This window comes from Sebastes fasciatus, chromosome 15 (assembly GCF_043250625.1).
Source record: "Sebastes fasciatus isolate fSebFas1 chromosome 15, fSebFas1.pri, whole genome shotgun sequence".
NCBI lineage: Eukaryota > Metazoa > Chordata > Actinopteri > Perciformes > Sebastidae > Sebastes > Sebastes fasciatus.
The window spans coordinates 13,219,581-13,238,407 of NC_133809.1; the positions used below are offsets into that span (position 1 = coordinate 13,219,581).

Here is an 18,827-nt window from a genome sequence, read left to right on the forward strand (position 1 = left end):
CCCCCCCCCGCCTCAATGTGGCCCTAATACTCCGTAGTACATTTGCTCTTTGGCCCTCACTGCATTAGACTTATATACTATATACTTAGTCTATAAACTGTGTTACCTTCATCACAATGATCAAATGTTTTGCGGCTCCAGAAAGATTTTTTTTTTTGCATAAAATGTCTCTTTTGATAGTAAAGGTTTCTGACCCCTGATGACCTATAGCATGTGGCTCCTAAGTCAGATCTAGAGACTCCTGTCAACCCTTCACTTCTGTCCTCTTTTTCGAGATATACAACACCACCCTCCTGTGGCTGCTACTAAACATTACAACCGGTGAAAGGACACACATCTCCCGGCTATAGGCTGGAGGACACAGAGGGACCAGAAAGAAAGTGCAGCCGTCCAGTAGCAGCAGGAAGTTGGACACTAACAGCGAACATAATCGGTATTTTCCTCAATTATGAACTATATCTTTTTTTTAACAGCACATGAGTTGTGGTATGCAGCCACTGCGGAAATGGGATGACATCTTGTTGTGGCTCGGACTCAGTCACATGGTGTTTGGATGGTCAGTGTGTTAAAGCCACATCAGAGTGTGTGTAGCCTGCAGACGCGTTAACCAGGCATCTGCTGCTGTCAGTGTGTGACTATCCCCATCTGAGCATGCCTCACAAGAGCAAAAAAGAAAAGGTAAAGTGGAAGTTTGATGCAAATGTACTTTTTTTTTTTCTTACATGTTAGCATAATATAGCCTAATGCATTTTGTGCTTTAATGTTGTTGTGGTTTATTTCTCTCTGTAGGAAACTAAACCTGGAAAATCTAAAAGATCTGGAGGTAAAAATGGGCCTGCAGATGACCAAGATGTAAGTATTTCTGAACTTTTTCACTGTCCAGAGAGGACTTGCATTGGCTACTTAATAAAACTGTACAATACAATCAAGATTAAAGATTCAAGATTTAAGCCCTTTATTGTGTAGTTCAACGAAATTAGATTGTGACAATCCCATAGGTGCTAATGAAAAGTTAATACAATAAAAAAGAGATAGTGCAATGTAAATATAAAAATATAAAAGATAATACAATAAAAAGAGATTGTGCAATATAAATATAAAAACTATAAAAGATAATACAATATAAAATATAAAAATACAATATGTATATTGATGACTTGACAGTTTTGCCAGATTACAGTTTTGCCAGATTATTGCACAAAGTGTCCGTTAGATAATTAAATGATTATTGCACAATGATCAGCATATGTTATTGCACATATAAGAAATGCATTACTAGCATGTAGAAAATATAAACTAAGCTAAAAAAAACAAAAAACACCATAAAGCAAGATCAGTGTAAACTAAGTATTGAGTTGTATTTGTTATAATAAGGATGTTCTAGAGATTTCTATTGTACAAGCTATTTTTCACTGTTGTACATTTTGTTTGTTTGTTTTTAATGTTAATTGGGGTTATAATGAGTAAACAGCCTTAATATGCCAGAGGTGGTTCACTGGGAAATTCTGGAAATGTTTAGAATGAATGTTGCTCATGTGACATCTCAGCATTATCTTATGACTTTATTTTCTCTGAAAACATTTCTCCCCATCATGACTTGTTTGGCCTCTGTATAGTAGTATAATGCGAGCCATTGTAGCGGCTATTTTTGTCCTCATCATTTCTGGCGTGCATCAGTGATTAGGTTAGGTTATCTGTATTGTCCCACAAGGGGGAATTTGCTCTGCAGCCAGGAATCACATACAAACAGAATACCAGAAGACAACATCAATGACACATCAACCCAATAAAACGCAGAGCTAGAGCAGCGCACATATACAATAATGTTCAAATGTGCAAGAAAAGTGCAAAGAGTGCAGCCGTCCTGAGGGCAAAGGCTTAAACTCCTTCAGCAGTGGATGGTTCTTACAGTCTAAGATAGCATTACGTTTTCTAAGGCCTGATTGATTGACTGCTGGACCTGCTGTTTGTTCCCATTGACAGCTTTATCAGCTCCATCTGCGCTCAATTATTCTGTCCACTGAGGTCCATCACAAGCTCTGTCAACAGAGGCAGTACAGTACACCGCCGACTGTGATCAGGTTGCTTCGCTGAGAACCACCTGATCTGATCCGGAAAGGAACTTGACCCTTAACCACAACACCCTCACTCCTTCTCCTCTCCTTTCGTCTCCTCTCCTTTCGTCTCCTCTCCTTTCGTCTCCTCTCCTTCTCCCCATCCTCTCCTATCCTTCTGTCTTCTCTCCTCTCCTTCTATCCCCTCATCTCCTCTCCTCTCCTCCTTTGAACTCCACAGCGACATTTGAGTAAACTGGTTCCTGTGCCATTTCCTTTGGGTGCAGGAACTACCTCGCCCTACCCTTGCCCCAGTAACGGGAGCTCTTCCTCTGCGACTCTTGTTTCTGCAGGGCTCCAATAAGAAAGTGCCTCCCGCCACTCAGGTGATGAGGGTGAAGCAGCCGGGGTCACACTCGGCCATGAAGAGGGAGAAGAGGTTCAGCACTTCCTCTTTCCCCCTCAGTGAAAACAGAGAGCTACAGAAACTACCTGCACTGGCAGGTATGCCTCCCTCAATATACAGTATCTCTATTAGCAGCTATAGCTCTTTTCTTCAAATGCAACTCCACTACATTTTCCTTCTCTGTAGTAACTCATACCCATGTTGTAGTACTCAAGACCGGTCTTGATCTCAGAATGGACTTCATTTTTACTTTGTCTTGTCTCGGTCTCACACAAAATGAGGACTTTTTTGAAGACCGGTAAAGACTCAAGACCGCAACTGTGGGGATATCATTAATTGCCTGTGCATTCTTTCATTTATTTGCTAACATCATTACTGTGATTGGATGTAAAACTTCCTGCTTCAAATGCAACCAATAACTTGACTCATTTCTAAAAGTTGTGTTACTGTCTGGGAGGAGACGTCAGCCAAATCTTCGGTAATAAAATTTGGCTACCTAAACCACAGCGTTAATCTGCAAAACTCCATCCAAAGAGAAAACACGCAGCAGTATGTAAATTCTGCCATGCAACACTTACTGAGACGGCTGGGACCACATCAAACCATTATCGGCATTTAGAGAGGAAGCGTGGCATGATAAAGAAGTGTTGAATAAAGATGGTTGGGTTGATTTCAGCTCCTTAGTGTTTGTTTCTATTTGTTTGCTTTGCTTTTTTTTATGGGAATGTGGGTCTTTCAGATCAATTTGAGGAGTGACCATAATTTGCATGTTCCACATTTTATCGTAAGTGTGTCATTCAGTGTGGGACTAGCACTGGTCTTGGCCTTGACTTGGTCTCGCCCATGGACTGTATATAAAGATGGACGACGCGTCTCCACTTCCTCCCACTGTATAAAAGTGAAGCCAAAATATCCCAGATACAGAAGCTGCCGTCTTGAGATTTTGATGTCATTTGGAGCCAGAGTCTGCGCGGTAGTGATAAGGGAGCTGGAGCAGAGGTATTGAGCTCCCGCCCATACATCCGCCCGAGCCAATCACATGCCAAGCACGACTGCATCTTGCTGGCGTGAGCCACCTAGCTGCTACGTTACCACCACGGTAGCTGTTTGGCTAGAAAGACACAACAACTAACCACTATATATCTATAACTACATTCATGATCAAATTGACACGTCTTCTATTACACAGACTCGTGACGGTTATGGAAAGTTAAAGTTACATCTCCTCTCTCGTACAATTCCCGAGTCTCCGGCTGTCAATCATGACGTCTCATCCCCTTTTATAGCATCAAATAACTAATTAAAACCAAAGTTATCAGAAAAAATAACACTTGAACATACATCAGTGTGATAAGAACTACCTGAAATGACAGAAACTATCTTTGGGAAAAATTTATTTGACGTGTACTTTGACTTTTTAGATTGGCCCATGCCCCATCCGTTAACATGGAGGGGGCGGGATTTATGACCTGTACTACAGCCAGCCACCAGGGGGTGATCAAGGTGTTTTGGGGAGCTTTCATGTCGTCCATCTTTATATACAGTCTATATGTTCTCGCCCTTCCTTCGTCTTGGTCTTGTCTCAGTCTCGATACACTCTGGTCTTGGTCATGTCTTGGTTTAGGTGGTCTTGACTACAACGCTGTCATATACTGTACATAGATAAGCTGTTACTCTTCACCTGGAAAACGCTACTGTAGATGACCTTTATCTAAGATTGCATGTTTGGCCCATGTGGATGAAGGGAATCATATTAACAATTCATAGCCTCAGTGGATCGTCATAACCGCCTTTTTAACCTTGAGGCCTTTCCTCACTACATAATTTATAGTGACGCAGACTGCCCGTCAGCTTTATCTGTAATGCAAATGATGTGCAATCAGCTGCATCACCAGACGAACCTGGAGGAAACAGATATTACCATGTAAGATAACTCTGACTCAGGCTGAATGGACAGTGGTGGAATCTGGGCCATCCAATAATAACTCAAAACGTAAGCCTGAATCAAACATGAACTGTGAACTCTGACATGTACTTTAGCATAAGCTTATTTTATAATACAGCCTGACCGAGCAGTATGTGTAACTGTGATGGGTTAGTTTAGGTATCACCGATTGCCAAACTAACCACAGTAACGATAACAAGCCATCTGGTCCCACTGTCAGTGTTTAAATTGACTTTAGTATTGATTGATTAGTACGTATCACGCTGATGCCGATTCTGAGACGATACAGCGAGGTTGAGGTTTGAACATTTACATCAATCTTTCATGGCTTCTTTGTTTACACACAGTATTACAGGCAGGATCTGGCCTAAGTGGTTTCCTGTAAACTATACCAGGCTATGCTTTGTTCTTATACCTGGATGAACCGGGTGACACTACAGAGAAACAATAGGTCCAGAGGATTTGCAAGTTTGAGGGAGACAGGTGACAATACATGACAATTAATAAAAAATAAGCTTGTTGTTTCATTTAAAAAAAACGCTATTTCTGTGAGTTTTTACTTGGAGAGCCGAATCAGAGAAGTCAAATGGATTTTGTTAGTAGCTAAAAGAGCTATCAATTTTTACACATACATCTCAAAATGGCCATTTTTGCCACAGCCTTTAATGTTCTTATTGTGCTCTCTGTATCTGTGTGTGTGTGAGAGAGAGACGGAGAGAGAGGAAATGTGGGTCTATAAACGTCTGACTGACAGCATCAAATGAAATGTCACAAGTATCTCGATTATGGATCAAATATGAGACATTTTATCTCTCTTTTTTGTCTTTAATATCAAGCGACTCCAGTCGACAGAGTCTTACTTGCTGGTGTGGGCAACGTGCTGTCAGTAGAGCAACAATGCATGTTTGATGAAGAGGAGTAAACAGTATGTTGTTCCAAGTGTCAGTAAAACATTTAGTGGTGGGCTTGTGTTACAGACTCTGTTGGACAAATGGCCGGGCCTGTGCTGCCATCTTCTGGCTGAAAACGGGAAGTCTGTTGTTTGCTTGGCTGACCTGAGCTTTTACAGTAAAATGTTGAGACTTTTTACAGTAATGTCTCGCCTTTTTGTTTGAGTTAAGCCGCTGTGGCACGCTGTTTCAAGGCAGTCTGCGTTATTCTGTATTGTTCTCACTGTCAAGAAATCCATTGAAAAGACAAAAAACTAAAATGTGTTAGTCTCCCAACTGTCTATACTTTCTGACTTTCCTACGCTGTCTGTGGATCAGCTGCAAGACTATTTGTTCCTAGTGAAGACATGAATCTCTGAATGAATGCATTTTTCAAAAAGGCTCAGTAATTTCCTAAAACAGCTGGTCAGCTGTAGTTTTTAACAAACGTTACTCAAACGGCAGTAAATGTTGCATTTGTTGGGGACCATTTTTGGTGCATTGGTGAGTATTTAGGTCATCAGGATGGTGTGTGTGGGCCTGACTCGAAATAAATGTCAAAGTGTGCGATCATTGTATTGAAGAAAGGTGTGCAATAGTGTTGTGTTTTTGACAGGCGGCAACCTCTGGGTCTGAGAAGTGAAGCCAATGCTGCAGTGCCTTAAACTGGCATTCTTTCTAATAGCCAGCAGGGGGCGACTCCTCTGGTTGCAAAAAGAAGTCTGATTGTATAGAAGTAAATGAGAAAATGACCCTACTTCTCACTTGATTTATTACCTCAGTAAACATTGTAAATATGAGTTTATGGTCTGAATTGCTAGTTTCAGGTCTTCTCCAATACAACATTAGTAAATTATGGTCCCATTTATAGTCAAATAGATCATAAAGCAGGGTATGCTTTAGGGCGTGGCTACCTTGTGATTGACAGATCGCTACCACGGCGTTGTCCGGTCTGGGAGTTGTCCGTGTTTTGATCTTACAACTTTAACCCTTTCATAGTGTGTTTTCAGTTTGTGAAAGTTAATTGTAACACTTTTGGTTGCCTAAAACGTTTGGTTATACTTAGCTCCACCCTCTCGTGTCACTTCTGGTTGCAAAAAACCAAGATGGCGACGGCCAAAATGCCGAATTTGAGGCTTCAAAACAGCAGTCGACAAACCAGTGGGTGACGTCACGATGACTACATCCACTTCTTATATACAGTTTTTGGATTGTTTTTGGACAACAGTGGAGGTGTAAGGCACAGAGGAATAACGTATATAACGCTACACAGATACTTGATAATACCTTCATGTTGGTTTTTGGTTTTCTTCTTGAGATTTGTTGACAATACGAAAAATATAGAATAACCAGAATAATCTTTTGTCTAATAAAAATCTAGAAGGAGTCGCTGGGGTATTTCTGAACCGGTACACATTTCAACCCGGCCCGTCCTACCAGTAGGAAGTAAGTGGCAGCTTTCAGAAAACACCGGCGCTGGTTGTCATGGCTGTGGAATGTAATGGCACCTCTTGGAGAGGCTTTGGCCCCTCAGTGAGAGAATGCCAACTGAGAACTGCTTAGTGATACACTTGGCCTTCCTCTCCTCTCCTGTCCTCCCCTCTCTTAACCTCCAAAAAAAAAATAGTGAGAATAAAAACAGTCCACAATGAAGTTATTACTTCACCTGCTGAGACTTAGAGTACGATTTACTTGCCAAAATAATCCAGACATATTTTTGGTCATATAACACGTGCTATTTTGTGCACAAGCGACCTCAGAATTTCCCCAGGGAGGACTTTAACATGGCATACTGTAAATGACGCTCTCCTCATTCCTGAACTCTTAATTAATTAGTTGTTAAATAATTGTCTGACAGTACAGTCCCTTTGTTATTAAATAAATTAAAATGGTGTCGAAACCAACTTGTTTTGAAAACTCTGCTCGGCCTTGTGATGCGAATGTGGTTTCACTTCGCGTGTCCTCTGATAAATCACATGAGAAGAAACAGCTTCTTCATTATATAAAGATGAAATGCAGATTATATGCATTTGTCGCCTCGGAGTTGGACTTATTTTAGTATACAGATACTTGAAATAAGGGTTAGTCTAAATATACACAATTGGAAGTGTGATATACTATAATATTCAACTTGTATGATATTTATTTTTTCTAAAACAGATGGTTAAGTCACTAGATAAACTTTCAGATAGGCTGCAAAATGCTGCTCAGAGCTGTGCAGCAGTTTCCTGCGTCGTGTGCCCTGTGCATTTATTTTTCTGTCCTCTTGCTTTCATTTCCTGTTTACAGCTAATTTTGTCGAGCACTTGCACGTCACTCAGAATAACATAATGCAGCAAATTCTGCCATTGCGCCGAATATTGTGTGAGTCATAAAACCCTTTGACAAAAATATGTTGTGTGAAGCCAAAGAAAACGGTTGATTGAAGCTTCGTTTTGTTCCTATCGGAGAAGACAAAGTCTATTTTATGTCTTTTTAAACCGGATCTATTTATTTATTTGATTTCATATTATTTTTCTATATTCAGGATTACACTACGCCACACATTTGCATGGTCTTTCATCTTACGTAGTGAATAATTACACCACAGCTTTCTGCTTGGATTTCTTTGGTTTTCCTTCGCTGCAGAGCTCCGGAGTTCCCCAGTCGTCCTGTCCTCAGCCCCTCATGTGGTTTTCTTCTTGTCTCCTTCTGTTCCTCGTCGAATCCAACGATTCGAGGCCCCCCCTCTGACCCTCTCCTCCACCTCCCTTTGATAAAGAACCAAGCAGAGATGACAGGAGGAAACAATGAGAGACTTTGAAGATTCAGCCAGGGCCTCTCTGTCAAAGCACACTCAGAGTAAGTTATTTCCAGCTGCTTATCCTAAGTCAGATTATGCTGAAAAACCCTGCTAATGGTTAAACTGTGGAAAGGACTTAAGTCAATCTGATCTAAGATCTGTAGCAGGGCCTGAGCGTCACCAGAGACCAGTGAATGTAGAGGAGGAGGCACTGAAAAATTCCAAAGCACGTCCCGCCCAGAGCATCCTCTCAACCAATCCCCCATCCTCTCTCCCAGCAGCCTTTGCCTTCATTGCTCCAGAGCAGCCCGGCCTCAGCCAATCAGCTGGCTCCTCCACTGCTTACATCACTAACTAGCCAGTTCCCTCCAGCAGCAGAGAGCTTCATTTTCTGATCTGCTTTTGTGCTAAAATGGAGGCTGGCCTCTCGCCCTGAGTGGATCGCCTTCCTGGTTGAGGTTTAGATGTTGACATGCAATAAATCTGGAGACAGGATGGTTGTGGATGCACCTAATTCCAATGGGCCTTTTCAGCCTGTGGCTCTTATGCACTTCAGAGGTACGTAAGGACACATTATTCTTCCTGTATTGTCCTAGGGAATTAAGGAAAGAGAGAGAGAGAGAGCTGTGTGTGTGTTGCTGTGCTCCTGTTCCCCTCCACTGGTTACTGCTCGGTTAGTCAGCAATCAGACGTTTTGAGATAACATCATTGTTTCTGTGGGTTTGGAAAGCAGTATTTCGAAAGGTAGCTGAGGAATGGGGATTCGCAAGGCTTGTGTTGCACTGCTGTGAGACACGGGAGCTACATCAAAATCTGGTTTTACTAGCTAGCTTGCTCTCTCTCTGCCCATCCCCCCGCCAAGCTAGTGATGTCAAAGGAAGTGAGGTCATAGCCTAGGGAAGGGTCTTCTCCTCAGTTTTTCATGTGTTTGACTGGAATTGTGTGTTTCTGTGTTTCTGTGTTTGCAATTATTAACTGCAGTCTTTGCAGGGAAAGCAAAAGAAGAGTCAAATATTGTCTTCCACCACCTTGTAAGCTGCTCTACCCAGCCCGGCATTTTTGTCACACTCCAGTTCATCTGGGCACAGATTGGTCATAGTGTGTGTAGGCTGTAGACAGTCACAGCTCTGCAGCAAGAAGCCCCCTACTCCGTCTCCCCACCCTTTTCCCTTGTGAGCGACATGCTTAGGCACCTTTTTTTCCCCCAAACAAGACATAAGAAAGTAAATCTCTAAACCGCTCTCTGTCAAAACAGCACCGCTGTCAATACGAGCCAGCCATAGCAGTCATGTTTTAGGATTACAACACCAGGCTCGGCCTTTTTTAATGTGTGTACAATGCACTCAGTCATGTTTGAAAGGCCCAGCCTGTTACCACTGTACTCGGGTGCAGCCCAGCGTTAGATGAAGCCTCGGGCAATTATTGATTACACTCTATTGAGCCACAGAGGCCACTGCCTTGAATGACAACTCAGTGTTGGGGAACAATCGGACTCTCTCTGCACTCTTTTCCTCTCTTTTGTGTGTCGCCCGTCATTCTGACCCTGTTCAGACCAAATGTCTTGTATCCGGATCGTTCCAGATTGCGTCTAGACGCAGTTGAAACCGATTGAAACCTGGCATCTGAATGGGTCTCAGTTTAATGTTTGCAGGACCACTTATGTTTTCACTTCCTTTCTCATTTTTGATTTTGTACGTGGTGAACTGAAACTACTACTAAACCCAAAAATGTATTCGTACATGCGTATAGATATATGTACAGGTCACGATTGAACAGGATCAACTCCAGTAAAGATTTGCGAACCAGCATCCATGTCTGTTTAGTTTAAATGAACTGTGTTTGGGATATTTTTCTGAGTTTTACAGCATTGCATAAGCATTTGCGTTTCCGCCACACTACCTATTGTGACACATGAATCCCTGGCCACCTCTGAATCAGGCTCCACATCCCAACATTTCCTCAGTATGTTTTGGGCATTCATGCGTGCCTGCATTTAGACCCATGTTCATGTTATCAGAAAAATTCGAGAGACAAAATGTGTCACCAAAGATACATTTCTGCAAACAAACAGGGCCTGTAAATCTCTTTAACTCCCTGTCTGTTTCTTCTAGATGCAAGACATCATTTTAATAACGAGCACCACGAAGCACTTTTTCGCCATCGTCAGTCACAAGGCAGCCTCCAAATTGCAGCTATGAATGTGTCTCAAGTTTGGCAATGATGCATACTTTTAACCATATACAAACAACACATGAACCACACTTTACTGTTCATATCCTGGATGCGTTCTCAGGTGTTGCTTACAATGCTGCCAACATTACTTTAATGAATGAATGTGGTCAACCTGGTTGCTAACATGCCTTCGAAACTGCAGCACACTGTCCCTCTACATAGCTATAAATAGTAATCAGTCAATGTTTACATTGATCATAGCATACTGTCGATAAAGCAGATTGCCAAACCGGTCCTAACTCCAGACTCGACTAGCAGCTGTTCATTCATTTGACCCATTTACAGAGGAAAAAGCAGAGACTGGTTCCAATGTGACTCCAGTTATTTACTGTCTTTGTTTTGAGCGGGGGGGCATTAAGATAAATCTCTCTCTGTTCTCCACAAGACACGATACTCGTGTGAGTGCATGCGCATGCTTGTCCTCGTCCTAAGGCTTGTGTTGGCTACATTTATAGATGCCACATCGTGGTTGAGATCAATTTTGGGATCACAACACTGGGCCTTTATCTGTTACACAACAACCCTCCGGATATTTTAGGAGTGTACAGAAACTTTATAACGCAGGCAGACAGACTTATGTAACAGGAGCAACAGCAAGTCTGACACGGGTCAGGGGTGCGAGGCATGGCAACACATTCCAGTGCAGCTTCATGTCCCAGTGCAACCAGCAAGAAAACACCAAACACAAACCGTATGCCAAGGAGAGAGAAGGTTCACTACAGAGGTTTAGCGTTGGAAATGGAAACAAACAAAATAACTAAATGGTAATTTAATCCTTCTTGTTGTTGCTATTCCAGTTGTCTCTTATCAGGTTGAAACTGATGCACCTCAGTTGACCTAACAGGCCTCATTCTAAAACAGGCGTCCCCTTTTGGAGACAATATTAATAATGATAAATGTCTTGGATGAACCTCTCTCTCTCTCTCTTATGTGTTTTTAATCAGGCGTGCTGGCACTCGTAATGTTTTTTTCCTATTGTGACAGTGACGGCGCTTTTGGCCGTCAAATCTTTATGGAAATGGCCTTTAATGGCCGCTCACACACTTACCCTCTCTCCTCTGGAATTCCCAACCTCTCACTGTCATCAAGATAAATTGGCCGACTTGAAACTGACACTGCAGAAGTGCGTGCGTGCGTGTGTGTGTGTGTGTGTGTGTGTGTGTGTGTGTGTGTGAGAGTGTTTGTCCAAGCCAAGTCTCCATTATGTCTGAATAGGATATCTCTCTTCTTACCTAGAATCTGCCTATTTGCAAGAATGTCGAGCGCTTGTGTGTGTGTTTGTGAGTGTGTGCCCTTCTCTAGGCCTTTGTCACTCATTGTGTACATTCAGGGAAATTAGGGCGAATAGGTTTTGCTGCCGATTATTTCCCTCTTAAAGCAAAAATGGACTGAATTGGAGCAAATCTGATTTTAAAAAAGTTATTTTTTAGTCATTATATCCTAACAGTAAAACATGAAACAGGTAATCTGAAAGAAACCATGTGCTTCTGTGTCCTCCAATGTCCTCCGGTGCTCCTAATGGCATCTGCAAGATTTCACAGACTGGAGGAAAACAACCAATCAGAGCCGAGCTGGAGCGTTACCGTCTCTGAGCAGCTGTCAATCACTCACAAACTCCAATCAAACGGTCAAACTAGGCAGCGCTGATCAAATATTAATCAATATTCTGTTACTGTAATGCCTATTTCTTGCCTCTCGCCATGAGAAAGTTTGACCCGGCAGCCATGTTGAGATCAGTTGAGGAAATACCAAGCACCATCCACCAGCTGGTGCAAATTTTCTCATTTTACAGCCAAACAGTACACTACGAGATGTTTCTGAAAGCATTTGAGGCGAGGAATAGGCATTACAGTAACAGAATATTGATTCATATTTGATCAGAACTGCCTAGTTTGACCGTTTGAGTGATTGACAGCTGCCTCCGTTGAATGAACAGCCAATAGGAACGCTCTCTCTTTGAAATGACCTGTGATTGGCCAAAGTCTCCCGTCACGGGCTAGATTTTCTAAAGCCTGAAAACAGAGCCATGAGGAGGTGCAGAAGTCTAGTTTTCTCTCAGAACACTTGAATTACAATATGCTGAAAGGTTATTACGGATTTTTTTAGCCCAATGGTGCCAAAAACATTCTGCCTACTGCAGGTTTAAGTGTCTGCATCAACTTTTCCAGCAGTGTTTTCCTTATTAAAACACCTGCATGAATGAATTTGCTCATTACTTCAAGTCTAATTAAAACAAGATAGACCGCAGCAACACAACACAACCAGACCAAATTAATTTATCTCAGAATAATTTGGTTTTATATGCATTTCTGCATTCATACAGTATGTTTGCAGCGCTGCGTTTGCCGTCATCAATTGATTATTATTTATCCGTTTTCCTCATTTGAACCCTTTGCCAAATTCATAAATCCCAATTTGTCTCGCAACCTAATTTTCTTATCTTGGTAATTGCAAGTGTTCTGCCTACAGGTTACAGTACAATCATGGAAGAGGAATGTGATTCAATTATTTTGTTTTTGCTTCCATGTTGTTCATAGCATACGATGTTAGCATTTACTATTATTCAACGTTTAAAGCCAGCAATGCAGTTCAGCTTCAGCTGTTCAACATCCAGCATTCACAAAGCAAATCCTTCAGAAATGGCCTTCTCTAGTATAAGTTAGTCTTCACCCAAGAAAGTCTCCCCACTTGTACAAGGAGGTGTGATGAATGGTTCATCTTCAGCAAAAGCAAAAGGGATTTATTTGAAATTAGTGTAAAATTTGCCTCATATTTGATTTACCACTAAACTTCACCAGCGGAGAATCCAAGCCAACCAAACTGATCAAGATGATAGATGTTCTTCTTACCATCTCATCACCATCTTTAGTGTGCTGAGACGCAGAAATCAATCTATAAACATGGCGAAGGAAGAGTGTCTTACTAAACTATAATATAAACTATCTTTTCATCATCAAAGCCAGCAGCAGATCTGCTATAATCACCGGCGTTATGACATTTCCATTTACAGTTTCCATTGTGGAGTTAATGCTTTTGCCTTTTTTTTTGTTTCCCTTTGACCTATATGCCATGCACATATCTGATCTAATTCCGTTCACTCACGGCGCCAGCATCCTCATTCATGTGCAGACACCGCTTCCGAGCCTCAGTGCCAGCCTATTGTTAATGCCACACCCTTTACTGATTAGTAATTATGGGGTATAGAAAAGTGACGCTTTTGCTTCATTGGTATGATTTATTGAGGTTTAACACCGTAGACAGACAGTGCATAGGCTGCATGTGTCCTTCATGTGACGATATGAATTTGCTCACTGCTCTACCGAGCGTCCTTCTTATTGCATTTAGTGTAGAATTGAATACCTGTTCATTAGAACATCTAAATGTACAGCTACTGTAGGTGTGATGCACTGTGTGTAGGCAGTGATTGTATAACTCCTCATCTTCTATCAGATACAGGACATAGGTTACCAGCAAGTACAGTAATGAAAGCATAAATAGGAGTCTAGCAAACTAACCGCAATTAAGTGTGTTTTGTTGGTACATTGTAAATCACTAGCAACATATTGACCTGACAGACGTCTCATCTACGTGCAGGCATGCAGCTGCTTCTGTCTTTTAAATTAAGCCAAACCTGAGTTAAGTGAAGGAGTATGTTGACATTGTGAATTTGTCTATTTTATTACAGCTGTGGCTGGACTTCTACAGAATCGGATGCAAATCAGTCAGTCAGGGAATAAACTTGAGATAACAAAACATGTCCATCTAATGAACCATCTGATCTCTAAAGGGAAGTATAGAGATTATTATATCATGAAATATGATTCAAACTCTGAATGCCTGAGTGCCTTATTTGCATCGTACTATACAACAACACAAACTTTATTGTACAGAAATAACTATTTACAACGGTGGCACTGGTTCCAGAGTTTGTACTGCCACTCTTTTCATAAGAAAACAGTAAGTTGGGCAAGTTTAAGTTGGTTTTAGGTGATTATTTTTACTGGACTTAAAGCAATAGTTTGACGTTTTGATAAACACACTTGTTTACTTTCTTGCAGAGCTTAAGATGAGAAGATTTATACCACGCTCACATCTGTCATTTAAATATGAGACTGCAGCCGGTTAGCTTAGCTGAGTATGTATAAAAGCTGGAAATAGAGGAAACATCTATCCTTGCTCAGTCCTATGACGAGACAACGGTATCATGTGTTCATTAGTTTAATTAATTCAATTAATTAGACTAGCTGTTTCCCAGTATGTCCAGTCTTTATGTTAAGCTAAGCTGATCAGAGCTTGATATTTTAAGGACCAGTGTGTAACATTTCGGGGGATCTATTGGCAGAAATTGAATATAATATTCATAACTGTGTTCATTATTGTACAATCACCTGAAACTAAGAATCGTTTTAGCTTAGATTGAGCCGTTTATATCTACATAGGGAGCGGGTCCTCTTCACGTACTCTGCCATGTTGCTCCTCCATGTTTCTACAGTAGTCCAGGACGGACAAACCAAACACAGGCTCTAGAGAGAACGGAGGGGTATTTAGTTGGTTGCAATTTGCAGCCTCACCGCTAGATGCCACGAAATCCTACAAACTGTACTTTTTAAAGGACAGATGAGCGACTGGTGTCGAACTTCTCATCTAACTCTCAGCAAGAAAGACGATATGCATATTTCCCAAAATGCTCAAAACTCCCTTTTAAACAGTGTATCGCATCATAAAAAGTAATTCAAATAAAATCAACCATGTGTATATTAGATGTCCAGATCTTGATTTTTTTATTTTTTTATTAAATTAATCGTGCCATAATGGCGAATATTACAGTAGCTGAAGAATATGTGTAGATTTTCCTCCAATTTGCCTATCAAAGATAAAAACCAAACATCATAAGAGAAAGAGAGAGAGAAACATGCTGCATCAAAGTTGTGTCACATAACGACATAATTATGGTGTCACTATGTGTTATTACTGCACCACATGAGCAGGTAGGAATTTAGAGTAACCGAAATGGATGTTGGATGTTTGTGTTGTCATGTGTGAAGTGTTTGTTTACAAGCCTGAGTGCTCGGCTGGAAATGAAGTGAAAAAGAGGAAGTCCTCAAACCACCATGGACAAATATCATGACAGACTTAAATAGCTAGGTTTCCTTTTATAAAACTATCTTTTTTCATTCTCAGCGTGTGTGTCGAATGGCTAGACTGTGACCATTCACCTAGTTCCCAAATCCTTCACTCTCCTCTCCCTCTCCATCCCGTCTTCTCTGCTCCGCTCTGCTCTGTCGTTATCCTCCCCCTGGGCTCCAACCATCTCCGCCTTTCTCTCAATGCACTTTAGTCTTCATGACTCATTTGCCAGTCTTCATCACTCTCTTGCTGCCTCATATTTCTTTTTTCTATAGCGTTGCTGTTTTAACTGTCATCCTTGACAGTTAAACCCGCCCCCTCATTTCTCTTGTGACCCCTCGCTCTTTGAACATGGCTCCTATATTCTCAACCGCCTTATTTCATCACCGCTGTGTAGCCTTGTTACGCCTTTCGGTCGTCCCTGGACTCTTCCTCTCTCCTTTTCATCCCTTCACAAGCCTCATTTTCCCCCCCCACTCTTTGTCTCCTCAGATGTGGCCCCAGCAGAGCAGGAGAAGCTCTTCATCCAGAAGCTTCGACAGTGCTGCGTTCTTTTTGACTTCCTGTCCGACCCACTGAGCGACCTGAAATGGAAGGAAGTGAAGCGGGCGGCGCTGAGCGAGATGGTGGAGTACATCACCCACAACAGGAATGTCATCACAGAGCCCATCTACCCGGAGGTGGTGCACATGGTCAGTGAAACTGGAGGGGGTTAAGTTTGCGGTTAAAGCTGAAGACGGGGGGTAAATCTTAGGCCAAGAATAGGGGCGGGCTGTCGCTGCGGGACAAAGCTGGTAGGAGTTGAGCACAGCTGATGTCTGTGATCAGGTTTTGATGTGGCTTTTAGCTTTGGGCTTAAGCACTGGCTTCCTTGAGGTGTCTATTCAGTCACATTTTGAAATGATTTGTTCAGAAAGTGTGCTTGCTATTGCATTTTCAAGAGTAAGGTTTAAAGCCAAAGAGGAGAGGGGAAAGACGAGATGGATTTTTCTTCCATCAATTCTTGCAAAAGCTGTAATGATCTGCAAGATTTCATACATACAAATGTTAGTTTTCACTACTGAACTGGACTTTTCATCTACTGTAGAGTCATAATCAGGTCAAAATTAATTGTGTCCATTACATTGGTTTATGACTAAATACCTGCAAAACTAATTACAGTCCTTGCATGCCAACACGCTAAACTAATATGTGAACATGAGATTAATATGTGCTACACATCAGCATGTTATCATAGCCATTGAGAGCATATAGGGTTGAACATATGATGTCAAAGCACAGAGCTTGCTATTATTCAACTTTTATAGCCAGCAATAGAGTGTTGACGGATGATGTATTTTTGTAGGCCAACCAGGAAGTTAGCATCGCCCTGGTTCCCACGACAAAAAGCCAAATGGGATTTATCCATGGGGTTTTGGATTATTGCAGACAATGAGCTCTGCGGCAAACACACTTTTAGGATACTAACACGTTTTGTTCAGGAAGATAATCGTCACAATTGAACACCACTTTTATGATTTTTGAATTGTAAATGCAATCACCAGAAGTAAAAAGCTAACGTTAGGCTGTAAATGAACTACACCACGGTCACATGAGCGTGAGTATACACAACGAGGCTGTAAAATCGGACGAGTCGACGTGATGACGTTTAGTAGTCTCATTTAGCCTTTTATAAGGCACATAAAAGCTTCAAAGTTCACAAGTGGAATAGTTACTGATGTATTTTATATCGTAGAACAAAACATTAAAATGTCTTCAGCTTGTTTTAACCACAGACACTAAAAACCCATTCAAAAATAACCCATCGACTTCGAGATAAGGGAACTGGAAGTGCTAAAATGCTAACTCATTTCCGTGTTTTAGGACTCATTCCTACAGAAATTGTCTTCTTTAGTAGAAGTCTTTTCCAGGAAAGTCTCCCCACTGGTAAAAAAAAAAAAAAAAAGGGGTGCAATGAATGTTTTATCTTCAGCAGAAGCAATCGTGATTTATATGAAATTAGTGTAAAATTGGCCTCATATTTGATTTACAGCTAAACGTCACCAGCAGAGAATCCAAGCCAACCAAAGTGCTCATGATGATGGATGTTCTGCTTACCGTCTCATCACTGTCTTTAGTGTGCAGAGATACAGAAATGAAGCTATAAAGAGTGTCTTACTAGACTATAAACTATTTTCTTTTCATCATCAAAGCCAACAGCAGAACTGCTTTAATCACGGTTATGACATTTCCATTCACAGTTTCCATTGTGGAGTTTAATGCACAGTCATCTTCACAGCATGTTCTGGGTTGAAGTGCAGCACAGTCCAGATAGTCTATCTACCTTGTAGCCTGTCTCTTCAAACAAGGCTCCCAGTGTTTTAGTAGGCCACCTGCACTGTCCCATGATCTGCCTGCCAGGGAACAGCAGCCCACAGGGGAGTCAGTTGACACTGCGAGAGACCAGAAACACAACACACTTGGATTATTGTGGAACAAACCCTTGGAGGCCAGTTGCAAGGACAAAGTTTAACATTAACCTCAAAAGAAAATTTATTTTAGAATGCCCTAAGATAGTACACTTCATAGACATTTACGGACACAGCTGAAATCTATTAAAACTAATGATACGCTTTATTTCTTTTTATTTCCTTACAGACTTTTTGAGCAGCGAGAAATCCAAAATTGACCGATTTTTGTAAAATACATCACATGTATGAACTGAATAAATGAGCCATGCTCCTCATATGAGACCAGCCTATATAATTGACCTTTTAAGTAAACTTTATGTGCTCCAGACTGTGTGGCGACTTGTCCCAAAAGAGTCTGTGCTGTAGGCCTCAGTAACAGAAATACTGCTGTTGCTTTGACTGTATGGATTGTTTATGAAAAGAGTTTTATTAGTCACGTACTCAACATATCTGTACATCGTGCAGTGAAATGCTTCAAAAATCGTGTTGAAAATGATGCAGTCTATTGATGTGGTTTCACTGTTGGTTACCACATGTAATGACGGGAAACATTTATTCAAGAGCTGGGAAACTTCTGACAGGAAGTCCAGGTCTTTCTGTGTGATTTTGAAATTTGTGAAAATCTCTTGTAACCCATTGTGGGTAGAACTTTTGGCATTAGTGTGGTTGCAACATGAACTATAAACGTTGGGAATAAAACAACAACAAAGAAGCGAACTTTAAAGCGTACTGTTCAGTGGAATAAACATTCACTGTCATACAGGACTGTATGACTGGTTCATAAAGGTTGTGGCCACCGGGGGCGTCGGACTCGAGACAAGATGTTACTTTTGGTTATTTATTGAAAATTGACAAATGAGTGTGTGTGGTACTGGAACAGAGATAAATGACAATAATGAGTA

At 41.3% G+C, this 18,827-nt stretch overlaps 1 protein-coding gene across 5 annotated transcripts in view; it reads left to right on the plus strand.

The window, feature by feature from the left end:
* The first annotated feature begins 417 nt into the window (after positions 1 to 417).
* Positions 418 to 18,827, plus strand: part of ppp2r5ca (protein phosphatase 2, regulatory subunit B', gamma a) — a 30,393-nt gene continuing 11,983 nt past the window's right edge. For 2 of the 5 annotated variants that reach the window (XM_074659887.1, XM_074659886.1), the window contains exons 1-2: positions 8,467 to 8,674; positions 15,968 to 16,167. In XM_074659887.1, the coding sequence (XP_074515988.1) occupies positions 8,581 to 8,674; positions 15,968 to 16,167 (294 nt within the window). In that variant the 5' untranslated portion in view covers positions 8,467 to 8,580. Of the gene's footprint in view, positions 679 to 789; positions 853 to 2,407; positions 2,559 to 8,464; positions 8,675 to 15,967; positions 16,168 to 18,827 lie in introns of those variants that run through there. The other 3 variants (XM_074659888.1, XR_012597195.1, XM_074659885.1) reach the window with 3 other exon arrangements.